At 39.2% G+C, this 24,380-nt stretch overlaps 1 protein-coding gene and 1 non-coding gene across 5 annotated transcripts in view; both read left to right on the top strand.

Moving 5' to 3' along the window:
- The window catches only part of MTA3 (metastasis associated 1 family member 3), a 180,934-nt gene that overhangs the window by 114,041 nt on the left and 42,513 nt on the right, over positions 1 to 24,380 (top strand). For 2 of the 4 annotated variants that reach the window (XR_010123108.1, XM_054475173.1), the window contains exons 10-14: positions 6,285 to 6,359; positions 8,295 to 8,353; positions 14,646 to 14,770; positions 18,197 to 18,348; positions 19,181 to 19,403. Coding sequence is in view for 3 of the 4 variants with exons in the window: in XM_054475173.1 (XP_054331148.1) it covers positions 6,285 to 6,359; positions 8,295 to 8,353; positions 14,646 to 14,770; positions 18,197 to 18,348; positions 19,181 to 19,403 (634 nt within the window). In the remaining variant the exon portion in view is untranslated. Of the gene's footprint in view, positions 1 to 6,284; positions 6,360 to 8,294; positions 8,354 to 14,645; positions 14,771 to 18,196; positions 18,349 to 19,180; positions 19,519 to 24,380 lie in introns of those variants that run through there. The other 2 variants (XM_054475174.1, XM_054475176.2) reach the window with 2 other exon arrangements.
- Positions 23,048 to 23,155, top strand: LOC129030924 (U6 spliceosomal RNA). The gene has a single exon (XR_008500821.1). It is a non-coding gene; the product is annotated as a U6 spliceosomal RNA (small nuclear RNA).

Genomic DNA, 24,380 nt, shown 5'->3' with positions numbered 1-24,380 from the left:
CTTGTAATATTTTTGGTTTTATTTCAGGCTAATGATGGCTACTTAGAATGAGTTGGGAAGTATTCTCTTTTCTGTTTTCTGGAACTGTTTGTGTAGACTTATTCCTTAAATGTTTGGTTGAGTTCACTAGTGAAGTCATCTCTTTTTGGAAGGTTTTAAAACTGTGAAGTCATTTTGTTTAATAGATACAGGTCTTTTATTGTTACCTCTTTCTTCTGGAGTGAGTTTGGTAGTTTGTCTTCCAAAGGATTTGTCCCTTTTATCTTGAGTTGTCTAGTTTACTATTATAAAGATGTTTATAATAGGAGTTTAGAATATTCTTATGTTATCCTTTCATGGTCTGTAGCATGGATCTGTATTTACATCTACTCTCTCGTTCCTGATACCGATAATTTGTGTCTTTTTTTTTTTCTTCTTTTTTCTTGATCAGTCTGGCTAGGAGTTTATCAGTGTTGAACTTTGCAAAAAAAAAAAAAAAAAGAAAAAAACCCAGCTTTTGGTTTGATTGACTTTGCTCTATTTTCTGTTTCATTGATTTCTGCTTGTGTCTTTATTACTTCTTTCCTTTACATTGCTTTGGACTTAATTGCTTTTTTTTTCCTAGTATCTTCTTATGATTGAAGCTTAGGGCTACACACCCTGTAGTCCCAGCTACTTGGGAGCTTGAGAAGCTGAAGCGAGAGGATCACTTGAGCCTGGGATTTTGAGGCTGCAGCATGCTATGACCATGCCTGTGAATAGCTACTGCACTCCAGCCTGGGCAGCATAGCATTACACTATCTCAGTTAAACAAACAAAAAGATTGAAGCTTGCATCATTTATTTGAAACCTTTCTTCCAATATAAGCACTTAATGGCAGTACAACGATGAATTCAGCTTTGCTTGAAAAACTCTGCTGTTACTTAAAACATATTTCATTTTTTATATAATTCACTTTTTTCCTTTTCTTTTTCAGTACTGTAAAGCTGTCTCTCTATCTGATGTACTTAGTTTCTGATGAGAAGTTCCTATGATGTGATGTTTCTTTTTCTTTGTCTTCAAAATTTTCTGTCTACTTTTGGTTTTTAGCATTTTTACTTCCACAATGTGACTGAGTGTGTTTTTCTTTGTAATTATTCTATTTGTAATTCTCTGAGCATCCTAGAGCTGTTTTTTTGTTTTCCATTAATTTTGAGTAATTCTTAGCCATTTTCTTTTTAAACATTTTTTTCTTTTTTTAATTTTTATTTTTAGTTTTTGCGGGTTCATAGTAGGTGTATATAATTATGGGGTATGTGAAATTTTTTAATTTTAATTTTTTTTTTTGGAGATGGAGTCTCTGTCACCAGGCTGGAGTGCAGTGGCGCAACCTCCGCCTGCCGAGTTCAAGTGATTCTTCTGCCTCAGCCTCCCGAGTAGCTGGGACTACAGGCACACGCCACCAGCCCCAGCTAATTTTTATATTTTTATTTATTTTATTAATTTATTTATTGAGACAAAGTCTCACTCTGTTGCCCAAGCTAGAGTGCAGTGGCGCAATCTCTGCTCACTGCAACTTCCACCTCCCAGGTTCAAGTGATTCTCCTGCCTCAGCCTCCCAAGTAGCTGGGACTACAGGCATGCACCACCATGCCCAGCTAATTTTTTTATTTTTAGTAGAGATGGGGTTTCACTATGTTGGCCAGGCTGGTCTTGAACTCCTGGTCTCAAGCAGTCTGCCCGCCTCGGCCTCCCAAAGTGCTGAGATTACAGGCGCACGCCACCAGCCCCAGCTAATTTTTGTATTTTTAGTAGAGACGGGGTTTCACCATGTTGGCCAGGATGGGCTCGATCTCCTGACCTTGTGATCTGCCTGCCTCGGCCTCCCAAAGTGCTAGGATTACCGGCGTGAGCCACCACACCCCGGCATATGAAATACTTTGATACAGGCATGCAATATGTAATAATCACCTCTTAGAACATCACACACACACACACACACACACACACACCCCAAAACCTATTAATTAGAAAACTGCATTTTAACTTCATTCCCCTTTTTAACTTTTTGTTGATTCTGTGTCTTATTGTACTATGTTTTGGAAAGTTGTAGTTATTTTTTTTTTTTATTGGTTCATCATTTAGGCTTTCTGCTTAAGACAAGTGTAGTTTACATACCACAATTACAGTGTTATAATACTCGATGTGTTTTTCTGTGTACTTACTATTACCAGCAGGTTTTGTACCTTCAGATGATTTCCTCTTGCTCACCAACATCTATTTTTTCCTGATTAAAGAACTCCCTTTAGCACTTCTTATTGGACAGGTCTAGTGTTGATGAAATCCTTCAGCTTTTGTTTGTCAGGAAGTCTTTATTTCTCCATCGCGTTTGAAGGATATTTTCACTGGATATACTATTCTTGGGTAAAGATCTTTTCCTTCAGCACTTTAAATATGTCGTGCCACTCTCTCCTGGCCTGTAAGGTTTCCATTGAGAAGTCTGCTGCCAAACGTATTGGAGCTCCATTATAAGTTATTTGTTTTTGCTCTCTCGTTGCTTTTGAGGTTCTTTCTTTATCTTTGACCTTTGGGAGTTTGATTATAACCTTATTGAATATTGATGTTAATGTTTTTCTCCAGGTTTGGGAAGTTCTCTAATATTATCCCTTTGAATAACCTTCCTGCCCCTCTTTCTCTACCTCTTCTTTAAGGCCAATAACTCTTAGATTTGCTCTTTCAAGGCTATTTTCTAGATCCTATAGGCAGGCTTCATTGTTTTTGTTCTTTGCTTTTTTCTCTCCTCTGACTGGGTATTTTCAAATAGCCTGTCTTCAGGCCCAATAATTCTTTCTTCTGCTTAATTAGTTCCACTATTAAGTGACTCTGATGCATTTTTTCAGCATGTTAGTTGCATTTTCAACTCTAGAATTTCTGCTTGATTCTTTTTATTTCAATCTCTTTGTTAAATTTGTCTGACAGAATTCCGAATTCCTTCTGTCTGTTATCTTGAATTTTTTTGAGTTTCCTCAAAACAGCTATCTTGAATTCTTTTTTTTTTTTTTTTTTTTTTTTGAGACAGAATCTTGTTCCGTCACCCAGGCTGGAGTGCAATGGTGTGATCTCGGCTCACTGCAACCTCCACCTCCCAGGTTCAAGCAATTCTCGTGCCTCAGCCTCCCAAGTGGCTGCAATTACAGACATGCATCACTATGCCTGGCTAATTTTTTAGTATTTTTAGTAGATACAGGGTTTCGCCACGTTGGCCAGGCTGGTCTCGAACTCCTGGCCTTACGTGATCCTCCTGCCACAGCCTCCCAAAGTGCTGGGATTACAGGCATGAGCCACTGTGCTCAGCTAGCTATTTTGAATTATCTGTCTGAAAGGTCACATGTCTCTGTTTATCCAGCATTGGTCCCTCCTGACTTACTTTGTTTGGTGAGGTCATGTTTTCCTGGATGATGCTTGTAGATGTTTGTTAGTGTCTGAGCATTGAAGAGTTAGATATTTATTGTAGTCTTCACAGTCTGGGCTTGTTTGTGTCCGTCCTTCTTGAAAAGGCTTTCTAAAGGACTTGGACCTCAAGCCCAATATCACTGTGGTTTTTGAAGACTCAAAGTACTCCCTTGGTAGTCTCAGATTAGATCCGGAATTCTCTGGATTACCAGACAGACTCTTGTTCTTTTCCCTTTCTCTTGAAGAAGCAGTGTCTCTCCCTCTCCCTCTCCCTCTCCCTCTCTCTCGAGCTACCTGGAACTGGGGTGTGGTGACACAAGCACTCTTGTGGCTACCACCACTGGGGCTGTGCTGGGTCATGCCTGCCGTAACTGCTCACTTGCTACCACCTATGCTCGCTCAAGGCCCTAGGGCTCCACAATCAGCAGGTGGCAAAGTGAGACAGGTTTGTGTCCTTCACTTCAGGGTAGTGAGTTCCTCCAGGCCCCGGTGAGTCCAGAGATGCTGTCTGAGAACCAGGGATTGGAGTCAGAAACCTTAGAAATTTGCCTGGTGTTCTGTTCTGCTGTGACTAAGCTGAGACTCAAACCACAATATAAAATCCTTCCTGCTTTTTCTTCCCCTTTCCACAGGCAGAGGGGCCTCCCTGTGGACACCAACACCCAGCCACTATTGGGGGTGGGGGTAGTTCTGCCAGGCCACCTCCAATGTACACTTAAAGCCCACGGGCTCTTCATTTCAGTCAGCTGGTGGGGAATGCTGCCTGGCCTGGGATCACCCTTCAGGGCACTGGGCTCCCCTCTGGCCCAAGGCAGGTCCAGAAATTCTGTTCAGGAGCTGAGGCCTGAACCTGAGGACCCCAAAAGCCTGCTTATTCCTCTACCCCACTGTGGCTGAGTGGTAACTAAGGTGCAAAACAACAACATCCCTTTACTTTTCCATCTTCTTAAACAGAAGAAGACTTTCACCATAGCCACCTATAGCTGGGAATGTGCTGGGTCACACCTGTAGACAGCACATCGCAGAGCCCAAGGCCCATGGTGTACTACCCAGGCATTGCTGCTGGTTACTCGGGGCCCATGGGCTCTTTAGTCAGCAGCTGATGAATCTTGTAGGGACTGGGTCCTTCCTTTAAGGCAGCAGGTTCCGTTTTGTCCAGATGGTGTCTAGAAATGTGTATAGGAGCTAGGGCCTGGAATGGGGGCCTCACGACTCTGCCTGGTGCCCTATCCTGCTGTGGCTGAGCAGGTATCCAAGATGCAAGACAAAGTCCTCTTTACTCTTCACTTTCCATCCCTTAAGCAGAAGGAAGAAGACATTTTTGCCCCTGAGCTGTACTACCTAGGTTTGGGGGAGGGGTGGTGCAATCACTCCTTTAGCCACCCTGGGTGTCTCCCTAGGTCACATGCCACCCGAAGTCCTCTGACTCTGAGTCCAGCCCAGCACTAGGAGTTGTTTAGGAGTTGAAGTCCTTGTGTACCTAGGCTTTCTTCCAAGTTTACCTAGGTCCTCAGAGCACTTCAGCCCATGGTCACGAGGCTTGTTGAGAAACTCAAGTTCCAACCGATGGGATAAGTGATTACCCTCTGGCTAGGTCTGGTACAGATTCTCCCTCCCTGCACAGCTACTGGCTGACCCCAGCATGGATTTATTCTCTGCTGTCACAGGGCAGCACTAAGTTCAATATAAATTCCCCTAGTCACTGTGATGTTCTTCCCCCATATGCACAGACTCTGGCACTGCAAGGCCTCTGGCAGGGGATGGGAGAGGGGTGGCATTAGCGATTCAAGACTAGACTGTCTCTCCTGTCTTCCTCAATGCTTCTTTCAAGGATTTGCAGAGAACAAATGACACACAGTCATAGCTGCCATCTTTGGAAGCTGAAATAACTCAGGCTAAAGCTGTTTAAATGCTGTTTCTAAAATAGTGCTGCAGCCCCACCTGTAGCTTGAGAACTTTCCCAAGTAAGTCATGAAGTGTTATCAGGGCTGGTCACGGTGGCTCATCTGTGATCCTAGGACTTTGGGAGGCTGAGGTGGAAGGATTGCTTGAACCTAGTTGTTCAAGACCAGCCTGGGCAACATAGGGAGACCCCAACTCTACAAAAAATAAAAAAAAATTAGCCGGGCATGGTGTCGCACCTATAGTCCCAGCTGAGGAGGCTGAGGCAGGAGGATCACTAGAGCCTGGGAGGTTGAGACTGCAGTGAGCTATGATCATGCCACTGCACTGCAGCCTGGGTGAGCCTGTCTCTTAAATAAAAAGAGAAAGAAGTGTTATCAGTTATGATGTTTATAATTTTTAGTAAAATTTATAAACGGAATGAGAAATGGAATGTGTTGTATTCACATTCCATACTGAATATGACTTGTTTGCGGTACCGTTTGCTAAGGATTAATTTTAAATTTCTCAAATATTCTAGAATGAATCTTCCATATGAATATTTGCTTCATTATTTTAAAGAAGTGGTATTTAAGGGCTAGGTATGATGGCTCGCACCTGAAATCTCAGCACTTTGGGAGGCCGAGGCGGGCAGATCACCTGAGGTTAGGAGTTCCAGACCAGCCTGACCAACATGGTGAAACCTTGTCTCTACTAAAAATACAAAAAATTAGCCGGGCATGGTGGCATGTGCTTCTAATCCCCGCTGCTTGGGAGGCTGCGCAGAATTGCCTGAACCCAGGAAGCGGAGGTTGCTGTGAGCTGACATCGTACCACTGCACTTTAGCCTGGGCAACAAAGTGACAGTCTAGCTCAAAAAAAAAAAAAAAAAAAAAAAAAAGTGGTTTTTAAGGAAAGCACTTTCTATAGTAGCTTATTTTCATCTCATTTTATTATATGTTAACATAGATGATACGTTGATTTTTTTTCAGCTTCCTTGGAAATCATTGACTAGCATCATTGAATATTATTACATGTGGAAAACTACTGACAGATATGTGCAACAGGTAATTTTTTTCATATTGCTACCAATATGGTTGCATTAAAGTGAACTTTGTTTATATTTTAATATTTTTTAGAGATGTACTAATTTTAAATTTGTTTACCTTACTTTTTCCAGACTACTTTAAACTACATGATTTCATATCTTTAGGATATTATTTAAGATTTTAATCTTAATATTTCCTTGGCTTCTCATGAATTATGATAAATATTTTGGAGAGATACCACTAGAAAGGTATTATTTTCCTTGCATTTGACTGATACTTCATCTCTTTGTAGTTCATGGCAGTGATAAAAGATGTGATGCTAACAGAAACCTCTTGAACAAGTTATTTTTATGAAGAATTGAGAATTTAGACCAATGTCATCAGCCATATAATTTGATATGTTTTTAAAGATCTTCTGAAACCTCTTTACATGACATTTGTGTGGCTATACCCCTGAAATCCTTGACCTTAAATGTAGTAGTCTTACTAGTATGGTGTTTTGGTACTGTACATAAGCTTTTTCTTAAATTTAATTTTGAGTCCTTCTCAAATATCTTAAATTCAGGTAACTCTCAATTACTTATTTTTTGAATAATAATTACCTCTGGGGAAAGGTACATTTTTCCGAAATGACATCAGTCAATACTTGTGTTATATTTGTATAGGCACATATTAGAACTGATAAAGAGGCAAATATATTTAACACAGACATTATTTTTCCTATATATGTAGGTTATACAGTGGCAAGTATTAGATGCTATAAAAAACATTTTATGAATCACTTTTTAAAATATCATAGTGAGCTGGGTGTGGTGGTGTGCACCTATATTCCCAGCATTTTGGGAGGCCAAGGCAGGAGGATTGCTCAGCCCAGGAGTTCATGTCCAGCCTGGGCAACATAACAAGACCCTGTCTCTAAAAATAAATAAAAATTGAAAACAAAAATACCATGGTGAATTACTGAGGTCACAAATAGTGAATAGATACTCATGGCTTGTTGAAAAATTTCCGGTATCAATATAATTCAAAAAGTGCTTATTATAAACAACTTAGGTATAGATCAAAACCATGTAGTCTGGAAACCTATATTATTAAAAAAGAGTCTCTAAAGATGGAGATGGTGGTATCAAGGATGGTTGAAAAATAGATAATATTCTTTCCAAAAATTCAACTCTGTTCTAAAAGTTTCAAGTTATCCCCCTAAGTATTTCTGTTTTCTCCTCATTGGGAAAATAGAAGATAGCCTTATATTCTGGTTTGTCTTATTTTTGGACATCAACCATATGTTATTTTACTTCTCTATTTGCCTGCATTATCATGTTGGTCAGTGTCTGGATTTAATTATATAATCTCCTTCCCATTCCTTTCCCTACATATGGCTTCTAATTGGTTCCAGTAGAATATTATGTGAATTCAGCTGAGGTTTAAAGTTTAATGCATATCTCCCAACATTTGGGAATAAATGCTTATTTACTTCTACTTAGAATAGCCACAGTCACTCCTCTTGCCTGGATTTTGGAAACAAATAATCTCTGAATATTTTTCTAAAAGCAGAGAGAGAGAGAGAGTGAGAGTGTGTGTGTGTGTTTTCTTCTAGAAAGGCAAATAAGTAATAAAGTAGAAACTAAATTTGAAAAGTAAAAATGGTTACTTTTTAAAGGTCCTGTTTATTCACTCATAGGGAAATGGAAAATGGAGTTGCTCATTGCTTTATTTTTTTTAAACCTATGCCTAAAATGGTATTAATACTTAAAGTTGTGTACCACAGAATCTAGTGACTTTTCTTAGACATTATTCCAGTTTAAGAATATGCATATGAAAGAAAAGCTTATCTTAAAATTGTAATTTTTGAATTACACTTTAATACGTATTTTCTTGTGAATTTTTAAGACAGTGAACAGTAGTAATAATTAGGCATTGCATGTAAAATGTTTTATTCATCTTTTGAATTAGAAACGTCTAAAAGCAGCAGAAGCTGAGAGTAAACTGAAACAAGTATATATCCCAACTTAGTAAGTAATTGAAATCTTTTAAAATATTTGTTATGGTCTTAATTTTATCATTGCAGAATATGTCATTTTGTTCAGTTTCAGCAAAATTTGAACTTTTGTGTATCTTTCTTCTTCTACAAAGCATGAGACTTACTATTATACCACTACAATAAAAAGGAGCCAGTGAGAGAAACCTCAAATAGACTAACCTAAAGACTAGAGGAAGAAATGTACTATGTACTATACTTTTATCAAATCAAAGCTGCAGGGAAAGTGTCAGAAAACCTATGAAATGCTGTATTATTTGAAGCAAATGTGTTTCAGAAAGCTAGCGGCTTTTCAAACTATAGATTTTGTTTGGGTAATGCGTACTGCTCTTTGGAGGTTTGTTGTTTATTTGGTTGAGGATTTTACATTGTTTTCTTGGTTCTAATGGCAGTTAGAACCATATTTGGTAAATGTGTGATAAATAATGGAGAGGTTTTGATTATTTTGTTTGTCTAGTATTCTATCATTATTATCCTTTGAATTCAGAAATCATTGTCATCTCAAAATAAATGCCAATTTTTTTTTTCCATTTGCTTTGTTTTAAATGAGGCTGTGTATGGTAGCTCACGCCTATAATCCCAGCACTTTGGGGGACCTTGTTTCTGCAAAAAATTTGAAAGAAATGTGTTACTGTATCCTTTTGTTGAGATTTTCAGAGTTTGCTTATTCATTTGTTCAGGAAGAATTGGTTTATTAAGCACCACGTGTATGTTGTTCTATCCTAGATTCTTTTAGGATTAAAATGAAATTTATTGCACAGTTCTATGTGCTGCTCCAAGCCTTTTCTCCCTCTTCAACCTATTTACAGTTGTTTAATAACTAGCCTTTTGTTTCTGGAATTTTGATATTTTGTATAATACATGTTTTTATATACATATAGGAGGCGTCATAGACAATGAGTTGTAATCTTTCATATTGATCTTTTACCATAAGACATATAACTCTGGTTTAATTTTAAGAACATGTAATTTTTACAGTCTGTAATTTTTACTAAGAACTGTAATAGCCCATCTGCAGAGTGGTTTCTAATTCCTTCTAAATTATATGTTTTGTATGATTAATTTATAAAAGAGCCACTTCTCAAATAAAATACTGTTGCAACTCGTGTGTCTTAGATTTTCGAAAGCAAGCATACCAGCTTTCTTATACTTCAAAGTGCTGCCGCCATGAAATAATACATTTAACTAGTTTTGACCAAGTAACCCAGATAATTGTTTCCATTTGGCTTTATGTTGACTTTGGAGTCAATGTAATCTAAGTCAGGGATCAACAAACTATAGTCACAAGCCAAATCTGACCTACTGCTTGTTTTGTGAATAAAATTTTGCTTGATTTTTGTTTTTGTTTTGTGAGATGGGGTCTTGCTCTGTCACCATGGTTTAAGTGCAATGGTGCAATCATGGCTCACTGCAGCCTCAACCTCCCGGGCTCAAGTGATCCTCCCACCTCAGCCCCCCAAGTAGCTGGGACTATAGGCACGCACCACCACACCCGACTAATTTATTTTTTATAGAGACAGTGTCTCCCTATGTTACCCAGGAGTTCTCATGAACAGTGGAAGTTGATTTTAAACAATGAAGAGTCATGGTCAGGTTAGCACTTTAAGATCACCTGCTATATGTTGGGAAATGGTTTGAGAAAGAGGACTAAGAGTAGATGCAGGAGGACCAGTTATGAAGTTCTTGGAGAGGAAAGATAACACCAGCTTGACCTAGAGTAGTAGCTCCGGAAATGGTGTGATATTTGGAGGTGACTGACTTTTATGGCGGGCGGGGGTGTCAAGTGTGAATCCTAGGTTTCTGACACAGTGAAGTGGGTTGTCATGCTATTTGTTAAGCTCAGAAACTGTGGCAGAGAATTAGGTTAGGTCATTTTGAGTTTATCAGAAAAGAGTTGTTCAATATGCTGTCACCAAATACTGGATGTATTGGTCTTAAACTCAGTGTGGGAAGGTCTGGACTAGAGATACATATTTGAGCTTCATCAGCATACAGTAATTATATTTGAAGCCATAGATAAGATTTCTGAGGGAGAGCAATAAGAAAAGGGCCTTGACTTAGCCTTGAATAAATCCAGTATTTATAGATCAGATAGAATATGTTAGCTAAAAAAGGATAGCTAGGTGAGTATGGTATCACAGAAGCTAAGAGAGGAGTATGTTTCAGGGAGGGGGAGAGAGATTTAACAGTGTTGGATGCTGGTGGGAAATAGCCAAGGAATTTAATAACATGGAGATCATTGGTGATCTTATTGGCATGGTGAGCACTGCTGCATATGAGCCAAGGAGGTACAAGCAGATGAGAGAGGGAGTGTACAATGTTCTCTAGAGGGCAGGAGGGCTGGAATCTGGAGCACAGATGAGGGGAGTGAGGGAAGGTTTGAGCATTAGATAAAAGGAAAGGCAATTTCATATAATGTGTCTTTTAAAACATTAAAAATGTTTGCTTACAGTCACAGATTGTCACAATGACATCAATCATTTGTCCCCTGGGAATTAATCTATAGGTACCTGGTTTTGTGGAACATATTTTATGTGATTCACATGTCTATATGCAGTCTTGGCACACTTGTTTTCCTTTTGTGATTATTATCATTAAGACAAGTGATGTATTCAATCAAATAACGTTCTAGATTCAGTTGAGCAATGAACTTTGCTCTCATTCTTTTTTAAGGCAGCTCAACTGTACATTTGTATTAGCTCTTTTTCAACACACATATAGCCCTGGGTTAAATATCAGAAATTTTCATATTTCTGGTAAACCTCTGGCCAGTCATTTGACTCCAAGGGGAAATCAGTTCTATCTATATATCGTAGATTTTTTTAAAAAGGAATATTGTATATTATTGAAAATGCTAGTCATTCTTAATCGCCACTTTTCACTTAGTATAGTTTCAGCTGAAAACTGTAAGAAGAGAAACACCTTCTATCTGATTTAAAATATGTTTTAGGGCCAGGTGCAGTGGCTCATGCCTGTAATAACAGCACCTTGGGAGGCTGAGGCAGGAAGACCACTTGAAGCCACGAGTTTGAGATCAGTCTGCACAAAATAGACCTCGCCTCTACAAAAAAATTTAAAAATTATCCAGACATGGTGGCAAATGCCTGTAGACCCAGTTACTTGGGAGGCTGAGGTAGGAGGATTGCTTGAGCCTGGGGGTTTGATGCTGCAGTGAGTTGTGATCATGCCACCGCACTCTAGTCTGGGCAACAGAGTGAGACCCTGTCTCTAAAAAAATTAAGTAGATAATAAATAATACATTTTTATAATTATCTATTTTATAACCAGGCATGGTGGCGTGTGACTGTAGTCCCAGCTACTTGGGAGGCTGAGGTGGGAGGATGACCTGAGCCTGAGAGGTTGAGGCTGCAATGAGCCATGGTCATGCCACTGCACTCCAGCCTGGGTGACCCTGCCTCAAAAAAAAAAAAAAAAAAAAAAAAATTAAAGGCCAGGCATGGTGGCTCACACCTGTTGAGAAGTTGAGGTGGAATGATCCCTTGAGCCCAGGAATTCAAGACCAGCCTGGGTAACATAGAGTCCCTGTATCTACCGAAAAAAAAAAAAAAAAAAGAGCCAGGCATGTTGGCACACACCTGCAGCCCCAGCTACTTGGGAGGCTGAAGTGGGAGTATCACCTGAGCCCAGGAGGTCAAGACTGTAGTGAGTGGTGATCACACCACTACACACCAGCCTGGGTGACAGAGTGAGACCCTCTCTCAAAAAAAAAGAAAAATGTCTTTTAAAAACCAATTTGTTGGCTGGGCACAGTGACTTATGCCTGTAATCCCAGCACTTTGGGAGGCAGAGGTGGGTGGATCACCTGAGGTCAGGAATTTGAGACAAACCTGGCCAACATGGTGAAACCCCATCTCTACTAAAAATACAAAAATTAGCTGGGTATGGTGGCGGGAGCCTGTAATCTCAGCTACTTGGGAGGCTGAGGCAGGAGAATCACTTGAACCTGCCGGGGGCGGAGGTTGCAGTGAGCCGAGATCCCACCACTGCACTCCAGCCTGGGCGAAAGAGTGAAACTCCGTCTCAAAAAATAAATAGGCTGGGCATGGTGGCTCACGCCTGTAATCCCAGCACTTTGGGAGGCTGAGGCGGGCAGATCACCTGAGGCCAGGAGTTCGAGACCAGCCTGGCCAACATGGTGAAACCCCGTCTCTACTAAAAATGTAAAAATTAGGCAGGCGTGGTGGCAGGCGCCTGTAATCCCAGCTCCTCAGGAGGCTGAGGCAGGAGAATCACTTGAACCTGGGAGGTGGAGGTTGCAGTGAGCCAAGATCGTGCCATTGCACTCTAGCCTGGAGTCTCAAAAAAAATAAAATATATAAATAAAAAATAAAAACCAATTTGTCTTTAACATACATACATTGCTGACACAGGTTAGAAGTGTAAATAATAGTCCTATTTTATAGAATAGAGATCTCAGTGCACACAGTGCAATGATTTCTTCTGGTAGCAGTGGTGGGAGTATCACCTGATAGTTGTAATAACAATACCAAAAGGAAATCTTAAGTAGGGTCTTTGCTGTCAGGCCAGACCAACTTTACAAACCAGGCTTTTTCAGCTGTCTTGATAGTTGTGAGGTCTCATTGCATCAGTAGATATGGGAAGACAGCATATAATCTGCATTTAGCCGTTCAGCATTCATTTCCGATAAATAATTTACTGATTTATTTTGCTTATTTTCTTTTTAGCAAATAAACACAAAAAGTATCGAGAATGAAAGCTCCTTGAGGTCAGAGACTTTTATTTATTAGGCACTGAACAAATATATGTTAAATGAATTATGAATTTATTGAGAACATACTATGTGTACCTGTGCAGTGTTCTGGGGCAGAGTTTATAAGCAGCGGGGGAGTTAGCCTACCGTACATCGGGAAAAGTTAGCCTTGTTTGCCCGGGAAATACCAAGATAATCTGGGCTACATGTTTCTAAGGAATTAATGGCTCTGTTGACTTGGTCTTTGTGAAATTTGCATATAGACTTCTGGTAGATGTCTCTTCCCCTCCCTGCTCCTCAAAAGAAAGGTCTCCCTCTGTTGCCCAGCCTGGAGTGGAGTACAGTGGCATGATCATGGCTCACTGCAGCCTCTAACTCCTGGGCTCAAGTGATTGATCCTCCCACCCTAGCCTTCTGAGTAGCTGGGACTACAGGCGCATGCCCCTATGCCTGGGTAATTTTTATTTTTGTTTTTGTAGAGACAGAGTCTCACTGTGTTGCCCAGGCTGGTCTCTGAACTCCTGGCTTCAAGTCATCCTCCTGCCTCTCTTTTCTCCTCTTAAAAAATACTGTCTTAAAAAGGAAAACCTCCAAATACCTTTATTGGTTTTTAAAATTTAAAATGCTATGTAATATTCCTGATAAAATTTCAGATGTAATCGGAGTGGTCATCATGAGTGGCCAGAAGCTCCTGAAGTCCTAAGTGACCTAGAGATGGGCCCTGTTGACCCCACAGCATCTGCTAAGCATGTGACTTCTGTGCAGCTCCCTGGAGAGCTGGAGTACAGTAGCCAGCAGCCCCCACACCAGCAGCAGGAACTGAAGAGTGGCTTTCTCGAAACACAACCATGTTGCCTTTCACTTAATTTGTTTGATCCAAATAATTATTTTCTCGGGAGAATTTATAAACGGTAACTTGTCTCTTTCAAAAGTGTCAGAGGGGCCGGGCGCAGTGGCTCACGCCTGTAATCAGCACTTTGGGAGGCTGAGGCAGGCAGACCACGAGGTCAGGAGATCAAGACCATCTTGGCTAACACGGTGAAACCCCGTCTCTACTAAAAATGCAAAAAATTAGCTGGGCGTGGTGGCGGGCGCCTGTAATCCCAGCTACTAGGGAGGCTGAGACAGGAGAATTGCTTGAACCCGGGAGACGGAGGTTGCAGTGAGCTGAGATCATGCCACTGCACTCCAGCCTGGGCAACAGAGCGAGACTCTGTCTCAAAAAAAAAAAAAAAAAAAAAAGTGTCAGAGGATGTTCTAAGGAAATTGTATTCGGACCAGAAAAGAGATGGGACATTATTTACTTCATGAATGTCAGGTATAAGCGATTCCTTTTTTCATAGACTTGTTTTATAAAGATGAGTAGTGTGAGTTCATTTAACACCTTGCTTTTACCAGTTTATTTCTTCTTCACCACACATTTTAAAATGTTTGTTTATATTTATTAAATAGTGGAGATAAATCAGTAATGATATAGAGCTTTTTGCCTTATTGTACAAATCATTTTATCACCTTATTTTAATTTCATTGAAAGCAGCAAACCAAATCCCAACCAAATATCCACTAGTAATGGGAAGCCTGGTGCTGTGAATGGAGCTGTGGGGACCACGTTCCAGCCTCAGAATCCTCTTTTAGGGAGAGCCTGTGAGAGCTGCTATGGTAAGTTTTCTCTAGCAGGTCAGTTAAGCATCGGGAACTGTTCTGGCTCATGGGGTGTGAGTGTCTGGGAAGTGCCTGAGGTCAGTACAGTGTACCTTGGAAGGCAGAAGTGTGTCTCCTCTAAATGAGTAGATGCCTCTCCTTACCTTCTGCCTGGAACAGAGGGACTGTTTATTGAATCCTTATTACGTAACACACACTCAAGTTAGGCACTGGATTTCCTTTGATGTACTCTTGTGGTTTGTTGATTATTCCATAGCAGTGTTTGCTGAGTTGTGTTTAGAGTTGTATTAGCTTTGCAGAAACTGTGTTCCCACGATGCATACCAAATTCCCCTTTGGAGTTTCTCAGTATACTTTGACAAATTAAAGCTCCAAGTAATTCTGTAGGAAAGGCCTCTGTGTGGATAAGCTACTGTATATAATCCTCAGACCATGTTCCCTCAGTGCACCAGTTTGGGAAATGCTATTCTATGATACTTGCTTTTGGCTTCAGGATCCCACTGTATTTATCTATGGTGGCAGTATTTTATTTGCCCAGGGTGTTAAATGGGGTTGGTGAAGTGAACCGTTAGGTAGTTGATAGACTTTTTGTGTTTATTTTAAATCTCAAGCAAGGATACAATATCTTAATGGGGCATTGGTGATATTATCATCTATGTTTCCTTCCAGTTAAGGTAGCCTGGGATGGGAGAGGGAAGGAAAAGAATGTTTATTGAAAACCTACTTGGTGCCCCATTTTGGGTTCTTAGTAGCTCTTTGAGAGTACATGTAGCCTACTGCCTCCAGGAAGGATATAGGAATGAGGGACAGCTGTGAGTACGATTGCATTGATTGATCCCAAGGAAGGTGTGAGCCAAGTTGCTGAATTTGTAGAAATGGTACATGGGGATGTGTTTAACCATTTTTTTTTGCAGCATGGGAGCACAAAGGGAAACAATTTGTGGAAAATTAAGATTCTTTAGGTCAGGCTTTTACATGGATAGCATCATAAATACCTTGAATTGGGAATTTTTGGATTTTGAAGTTCATGTATATTTAAATGAAAATGAAAAGAATCCTGCAGACAAATGGTAGTGGCTTAACCTGTCTTAATTTTAACTTGCAGGCAGGGTGCGGTGGCTCACGCCTGTAATCCCAGCACTTTGGGAGGCCGAGGCGGGTGAATCACCTGAGGTCAGGAGTTCGAGACCAGCCTGGCCAACATGGTGAAACCCCGTCTCTACTAAAAATACCAAAAATTAGCCAGGCATGGTGGCGTGCACCTGTAATCCCAGCTACTCGGGAGGCTGAGGCAGGAGAATAGCTTGAACCCAGGAGGCAGAGGTTGCAATGAGCCGAGATTGCGCCATTGCACTCCAACCTGGGTGACAGAGCAAAACTTTGTCTCCCCCCCAAAAAAAAAAAAAAAAAAAAAAAAAAAATTTAACTTGCAAACCCCTTTCACACTCACATATATCCCCTTAAATGATTATTCTGTTATTTTTATGTGTGCATGATGAATAAGCTATTTTTATTTTATAATATTTACTTTAGACTCATGTATTACTAATCTCCATGATAAAATGTATCTTAATATAAGATTTATCCTTATAGAGAGATAGAACGTGATGTTTTCTATTTATTAAATGATACCTACTTTCCAATTGAATTTGAGTTATTTAAGGAGAAAGGCATTTATTGACAGTTATTAAAATGATGTGCATGATTAGTTTACGTAAAATGTATGTTTTAAGTGAAATTTTATATTTAGAATTCAAAATAGATTCATAGCTTAATGTTTAAGATTTTAAAAATTTATGTCTTAAAAAATGACTTATTAGTTCTAAATTATAGGAGGAAAGGCTTTTAGGCTTTCATTTGTATAAAATATTTATTTGTATAAATGAAAGCCTAAAATCGGCCTAAAATATTTACACAAATAAAAGCCTAAAATAATAATCCTCCAAAAATAATACATGATGGGTATACACTGTTATTCCCGATAAACATGAATATAATGGTCTCTGTATTTTCTCTTTTTCACATTGGTTTGTGAAGTGTTAGTTGATATCTTGATGTACTGTTTGAACATTTGAAGGTAACTTACAGGTCAGAGAAATAATATTTTAAGGCAAACTTACAGAATTACAATTTTTTGTGCACCCAATTAACTTAATGTCTCAACCTCAATGTTTTCTCTTAAACTTCAGATCTATCACACATGTATTTTAAATGTCACATGTCAGTAATTTAAACTACAAAACAAAAACTAACACAAGCTTACAGCGTTCAGCTAGCTGTTAAATCATCTGAGTTTTAGGCCTCAAGCATGCTGTGATGTCTGCTGCCCATGCTTGCTTCATATGGATTTAGAGTCTTGAAAGGGATTCTGTCTATAAATGGAGATTTTAAAATGAGGATTTTACCTATTGATTAAAATAAAGGAGTGCAAAATAGATACCTGTTTGTTTCTTCTCTCCTCCCCTACTCCCTCCCTCTCTCCCTCCCCAGCCCCCTCCTCCTCCCCGCTTCCCTCTGTCACCCAGGCTGGAAATGCAGTAGTGCAATTACAGTGGCCTCAACCTCCCTAGGCTCAAGCAATCCTGCTGCCTCAGCCTCTGTAGTGGCTGCGACTACAGGGGTTCACCACCATATCTGGCTGACAGATACCTGTTTTTATTAGATTCCTGACTTTATCAATGAGACCTCCCTGAGTACCTTAAATAATCCTTGGAGTGGTATCTGAACCCTGGGTTTGGAAACCTGGATTTAGATTTTTTTTTTTTGTCTTTTGAGATGGAGCCTCACTCTGTTGCCCAGGCTGGAGTGCAGTGGCGTGATCTCAGCTCACTGTAACCTCTGCCTTCCACGTTCAAGCAATTCTACTGCCTCAGCCTCCCAAGTAGCTAGGACTACAGGTGCGTGCCACCATGCCCGGCTAATTTTTTTTTTTTTATTTTCAGTAGAGACGGGGTTTCACCGTGTTAGCCAGGATGGTCTTGGTCTCCTGACCTCATGATCCGCCTGCCTCAGCCTCCCAAAGTGCTGGGATTACAGGCGTCAGCCACCATGTCTAGCCCCAGATTTTTTAAATACTACTAATAATATCTTTTTGAGAACCTGTTTCCAGAAACATACACAATAGAGTATTTTTAATCAACAAAACAAAAACTCCCTTGGCAGCACAATGCATAATACAGGATGCTTCACTGAATAGCTTTAACAGGGCCACAAGCACTTTATATAATAATGGAAATAAGTTGGTTTAATGAATTCTGAGTATTAAAAAAACACACAAATATACTATTATGTTTGACTAGTACGCTGGGAACAATAACATTGTAAACTAAGCATGAGAAGTATTTTTAAAATATTTGATTATTTTGTGTTGATGTTACAAATTAAATAGCATTTTTCGTTTTTTCTTATTTTTCTTCTGCTTTAGCTACACAGTCTCACCAGTGGTATTCTTGGGGCCCACCTAATATGCAGTGTAGATTATGTGCAATTTGTTGGCTTTATTGGAAAAAATATGGAGGCTTGAAAATGCCCACCCAGTCAGAAGAAGAAAAGTTATCTCCTAGCCCAACTACAGAGGTACAGTAGTCTTTTTAGTGTTGAAAAATGGCATGTTTTTAAATGGCTTGATTATTCCTTGGAAACAGAAGTACAGTATAGGATAATTAAAAAATGGAGAAAGCTACCTTTATAGCTAAACATAGCACTACAATATTCAGGGTAGGTGTGGAGAGAAGCAGAGAGAAATTAAATTTTATCAAGTCTTTAGAATAATGGTCTCAGACAAAAAAACAATGAGTGTGGGAGATGTTAGCATAAGTAGAGCGCTTACAAATTAAATGTTTAATTGCTTTTGAAAACAGTTTGTAACCTTTACATTCTGTTGAAGGCATGTCTTACTACATAAAGTCATAAATGCAAATTAAGCATTTTTTCTCCCCGTGGCTATTTTGGAGGGACAAGAAGTATGGACTTAATCTTGAGTTGAACAACAGTTTAAATGTGATTTTGGTAAAATCCTCATAGGCTGAAGATGCCAAGCACCTGTGTTTACCAGTGGGCGACTACCCTTCTTCAGTGCTGACGGGCTTTCAGGACTCCTTAATTTGAAAAAAAAAAAAAAAAAAAGTGTAGTTAACCCCCTTGGCAGTTTCATACTACTTACTGTGAATGTGATTTTGGATTCTTGTATAACAGTACAGTATTCTCCACAGTTCCCTTCTCTACTCCCCACCTCTTTCCCAAAAGTGCACACTTTAATTCTCTCTTTTAGAGGTAGTGCACCAAGTGACGTTATAGATGCTTCGTGAAAGATTTAAAAGTTGCAGTTTTCTTTTGAGCATGATGCAAACAGTAATGTGTTTGGGCAAGTTCATTTCTTTTGAGTGTTTGTTGTTTTCTGATTTTGCAGGACCCTCGTGTTAGAAGTCACGTGTCCCGCCAGGCCATGCAGGGAATGCCAGTCCGAAACACTGGGAGTCCAAAGTCTGCAGTGAAGACCCGCCAAGCTTTCTTCCTTCATACTACATATTTCACAAAATTTGCTCGTCAGGTCTGCAAAAATACCCTCCGTCTGCGGCAGGCAGCAAGACGGCCGTTTGTTGCTATTAATTACGCTGCCATTAGGGCAGAATGTAAGATGCTTTTAAATTCTTAACCTTATATGTTGTGCTTCTGACCATTTTCTCTTTTCCTCTCTTTCCTTTTTTTTTTGTTTGTTTGTTTGCAATAAACATAAGTTCTTGTGTACAGCCTTTTATTTGGTTTATTTTTTAACATTGTTTTTGTGTGCTGCCACTTGTATCATGCCAACCTGAAAAAAAAAATCAAAACGTTGAAACTTCTGTACTCTTTACCAGAGAGTAGTGCTTAGCAAAAGATTGGTGGGAGGTGATCCTATTCCGTGGGGTTTTGTGATGGAATTGCCTACAGAGCCCTTATTGAAGCACTTTTACCTCTTAGGTAGTGCCACAATGTAACCCCTAAGGATGCTGTTATAATGATACTCCATAATCGAGACAGTACAGTCCAGTCTTACATGGATTCATTAGGTTTAAATAAAATTTGCCAATTTACACTAATTAGAGACTGTATGTCTTTGTAAACCTCTTGTTTTTCCCATGAACCTTTTACAGTTGTCATACAGCATTATGGAAATTCACCCATGCTTCATAACAAATACTATATTTATTGGAAGGTCTAGCAAATTATAAGTAAATTTTAAACTCATTTTTGTGTGAATTTTCTGAAATTACACATTGCATTTTCATAAGCTAGCATCTAAACATATGGTTGAGCAGCCTGTTTGTCCAGTGTGGTTTCCATTTCATGATCATGTATCATATATATCACCACATAACATTTACATGACTTACTACTCTTATTTTCAACACATTTGGTCTTGCTTATCTTTTTTATTTTTATTTTTGTTAGCACAGAGATCATATGTATCCATGAATTGTGGATTGTTTTGTCATTACCATGTCTCTGACAATATGTGTATAATTAATATGTTAGCTCTGGAGTCACTTTCCAGGCTAGCATGTTAGAGCCGTGTAGCTTTGGTTCCTTAAGGGATGACAGAACTTGCTGTCTGGCCTAACAGATAGGAAATCTTAAAGCCATTCTAAGAAATCTCTTACTATGAAATGTTCCCCTTTGATTTAAAGAGGATATCAATAAAAGGAATGATGACTGAAAAAAAAACATTTTTTGTTCCTAAAGATAATTTTTAGGAGAATAGTTGAAAGGCTTTGAAACTTAAGTAATAGCTCTATAAGAAGAAAAATGCTTTGTAAAGGGAGTTGAGGGCTGGGGCGGTGGCTCATGCTTGTAATCCCAGTACTTTGGGAAGCCGAGGCAGGTGGATCACCTGAGGTCAGGAGTTCGAGACCAACCTGGTCAACATGGTGAAACTCTGTCTCTACTAAATATACAAAAATTAGCCAGGCGTGGTGGCAGGCGCCTGTAATCCCAGCTACTCAGGAGGCCAAGGCAGGAGAATTGCTTTAAACCGGGAGGCAGAGGTTGCAGTGAGCTGAGATTGTACCATGGCGCTCCAGCCTGGGCAACAAGAGTGAAACTTCATCTCAAAAAACAAACAAACAAAAAAAATGGTAGCAATGTCAGAGTCCCACGGAGGGAAAATTACTATATTAGATTCATGTATATTTGAGAGTTTAGGCTTATATTTAGGTTTTGTGCTAACATTTGAGACCTCATGGACTTATGTTACCACTTTCCCATTTTGGGAATTAGAAATATTTATATTCTAAATTGTTCAGCTCATTTAAAACACATTTTCATGTAATTTTTTAAATAGAAAGAATGGTGAAGGCCAGGCACGGTGGCTTACGCCTGTAATCCCAGCACTTTGGGAGGCCGAAGTGGGCAGATACCTGAGGTCAGGAGTTAGAGACCAGCCTGGCCAACATGGTGAAACCTCATCTCTGCTAAAAATTCAAAAATTAGCCAGGCATGATGGCACACGCCTGTAATCCCAGCTGCTCGGAAGGCTGAGGCAAGAGAATCACTTGAACCGGGGAGGCAGAGGTTGCAGTGAGCTGAGATCATGCCACTGCACTCCAGCCTGGGCAACACAGACTCCGCATTAAGAAATAAATAAATAAATAAAAATTAAAAAGTGAAACATTTAAGAATAAAAATGAATGAGACTTTTCCATTAGGATTGGTGGGGATCCAGTATCATCTTTGTCCTAGGAGTAGAAGAGAAACCATCAGCAACTCAGTTGGCTGCTGAGGAAACTCTGTTTCCCCAGGGCTCGTGTGTTAATTTTCAGTTAATTTGCACATTATCTTTGTTTTGATTATTCTCCAATGAAGTATATTTTTCTTTTATCTCGTTCTAATTTTTTTCTCAATTGACGGGCCATGCTGCTAAAAGGGATCATAATTAAGTTACCTGTATTTTATTTCTATAAGCATATAGATTATAGTAATCATAAAAGAGCAGTCGTTTATCTGGATGAAATTCAGAGAGCATGTATTATTTTGTTTTGTATTTAGCTTCACCAGTCATTCAGTTTTACGTAGTCAGATTCTTAAATAATTTTACCTTAAGATTTAAAATGACAGTGTTTCAGCAGCCATCTACTCGTTTTTATTTTTTAGACAAGCAATTAATGAACTTTTCCTAACATCTAATTGATTATGCTATCATCTCTTCTGTTCTTATACTTACCTTGTTACAACCTCTTTAGCAGATGTCTTGATCTTGGCTTGTTAGGGAGATTAGGTATTAATAACCTGATGTCCATAGGCAGCCATGTCTGTGATCTACTGGGAGTGTATAGGAGTGTGTGTGTGTGTGTGTGTGTGTGTGTGTGTGTTTTCCAGTAAGTTTTCCTTAGTTTCTCAAAGGCAGTATTAGGCCCTCCTCCACCCTGCAGAAAGTTAAGAATCGCTGTGATGCAATGTGAATGTACTTTCAGATAAGGCAGAAGTGTGTTATTCTCAAAATATTGATGGATCTAGAGTTCTAATTAATGCATTTTAGAATAATTTATTAGTTCTTCCCTGTGAGCTTGAGACTCTTCCAAGCACTGTAGAAGGTGACCCCTTCAATTGCCTCTGGCAATGGCAGCACCATCACAACCAGTGTCATAGTCAGTTTATGGGATGACACTGCATAAAAGTGAAGAAATGGGAGCTTTTTAAGCCTGTATTAAAGCAAATAGTAAAAACAAAAAAGGTCTTTGCAGATTCATAAAATATCTCAAAGAATATGTAAAGAGTAATGACATCTGAGGGAAGGGAAACTGGGAGGCTGAGGGAAAGGGGTGGGAAGATTTACCACTCTTCATCCATACATAGGAATTTTTTCTTTTTAAGAGACAGGGTCTTGTTCTGTTGCCCAGGCTCTGGAGTACAGTGGTACCATCATAGCTCAGTGCAGCCTTGAACTCTGGGGCCCAAGTGATCCTCTTGCCTTCTGAGTAGGTGGGACTACCGGTGTGGCCCACCACACCTGGTTAACTTATTTTTTTTTAGGGATGGGGCCTCACTATGAAAAATTTATTTTTTAAACCAATTTCCCCAAATACCTAAATATGATTTTAATAATCTTTGTATGTGAATATATAAATCCATGCCAAAAGTTACTAACATTAGTAAAATGCCTGAGCCAGTTCTACCATGTAGTCAGTACTTATTAAAAATGGATTGGTAGACCAAAATTCTTCATTGCATAAAGAAACGTACTGTTTTCTTAAGATTTGTGGCCCAACAGCAAGGTTATAAAATACTAAGTTTGGACATCGTGCTCACTTCAGCAGCACATATACTAAAAATTGGAATGATATGGAGAAGATTATCATGGTCCTGAGCAAGGATGACAACACAAATTAGTGAAGTGTTCCATATTTTATTAAAAAAAAAAAGTTAGCCATGTTTTCTTTTTTCCCCCTTGAGGTCCCTCCCCCTAGTAAAAAAGCTATGTATGGGAGAATGACGTTCCTTGTTATTGTCATCAGACATTATTTCAGAGACTTCACCAAAGGTCTACAGAATCATCCAAACACCTGATGCACACAGGATTATCACCACTTGAGACTCAGGATCCTCACAGACTGAGGTTAAATAGAAGTAGGTTTACCAGCAACATTCCAAAGATGAAGCTAAAGTGCCTGGAAAAGTAAATCCGGATGATTTGCCTGGCACCTTGGTGGCTTGCAGAGAGAATGAAGTGGTTTGGGCTGATAACACACCAGACTTGAATGGGCACAGTATTCCCCCGTATGAGGTTATTTGGGAGGAACCTGAAGCTATTTTTCTGTTTGAAGATGCTAATTCGACTTTGGAAGTATCTCAAGACCCCACTTCATGAAAAATGTGTTTTATGAGATTTTTCTAGAGATTTCTCAGCTGAAGTTAATGATTGTATAAGCTTTTCTGAAATTTTAAGCTTGAAACATGAGAGAATAGTTGGTTTGCTTCTTTTGGTATTTTTGGTAGAGAGTTTAAATTTTTTTTCAGTATGTGCATTGTGGTATAAGCCGAGGGAGTTTATTTTTAATACAAATTTGGTTTTGAATGGATACTGACAAATTTTTCTAAAGGTACAAAAGTGGTTACAAATCTCATCACATTTCTCATTCCTGATTTACCCCATTCAGTGATAACCATTATCATTGTTGCCTTAAGTATCCAAAAGTATTCTGTGCATCTATAAGAATCTAAGTAGGCTTATTCTTTGTTTCTATATGATATTAACATACTGTCTATATTGCTCTGTCCCTTGCTTCTTTTTACTTAACATACCATGCCACTGTATTGAGAACTGCCTCCGTTTTGTGTCAGCTGCATAATCTATTTTGTTGTACTGTAACTAGTTCCCTATTAAAAGCTTTTAAGTTATTTTCAGTCATTTTCTATCATAAATAATGTTGCAACAAATATCCTTATGCAGATGTCATTTCATACTGATGTATAAAATGGGAATGTTCCTTACAAGATAGATCCCTAAAAGTTAAATTTGGGGCCAAGGAGCATACATTTTGAATTTTGGTGTAGTTTTATTGCCCGTAGAAAAACTGCAATTCACAGTCCCACTCACAACATCTAGACAATTCCTGTTTCTCTAGAACTTTGCT

Source organism: Pongo pygmaeus, chromosome 12 (genome assembly GCF_028885625.2).
Source record: "Pongo pygmaeus isolate AG05252 chromosome 12, NHGRI_mPonPyg2-v2.0_pri, whole genome shotgun sequence".
Classification (NCBI taxonomy): Eukaryota; Metazoa; Chordata; class Mammalia; order Primates; family Hominidae; genus Pongo; species Pongo pygmaeus.
The sequence above is the reverse complement of the archived record's forward strand: the minus strand, read 5'-3'. Positions and strand labels throughout refer to the sequence as shown.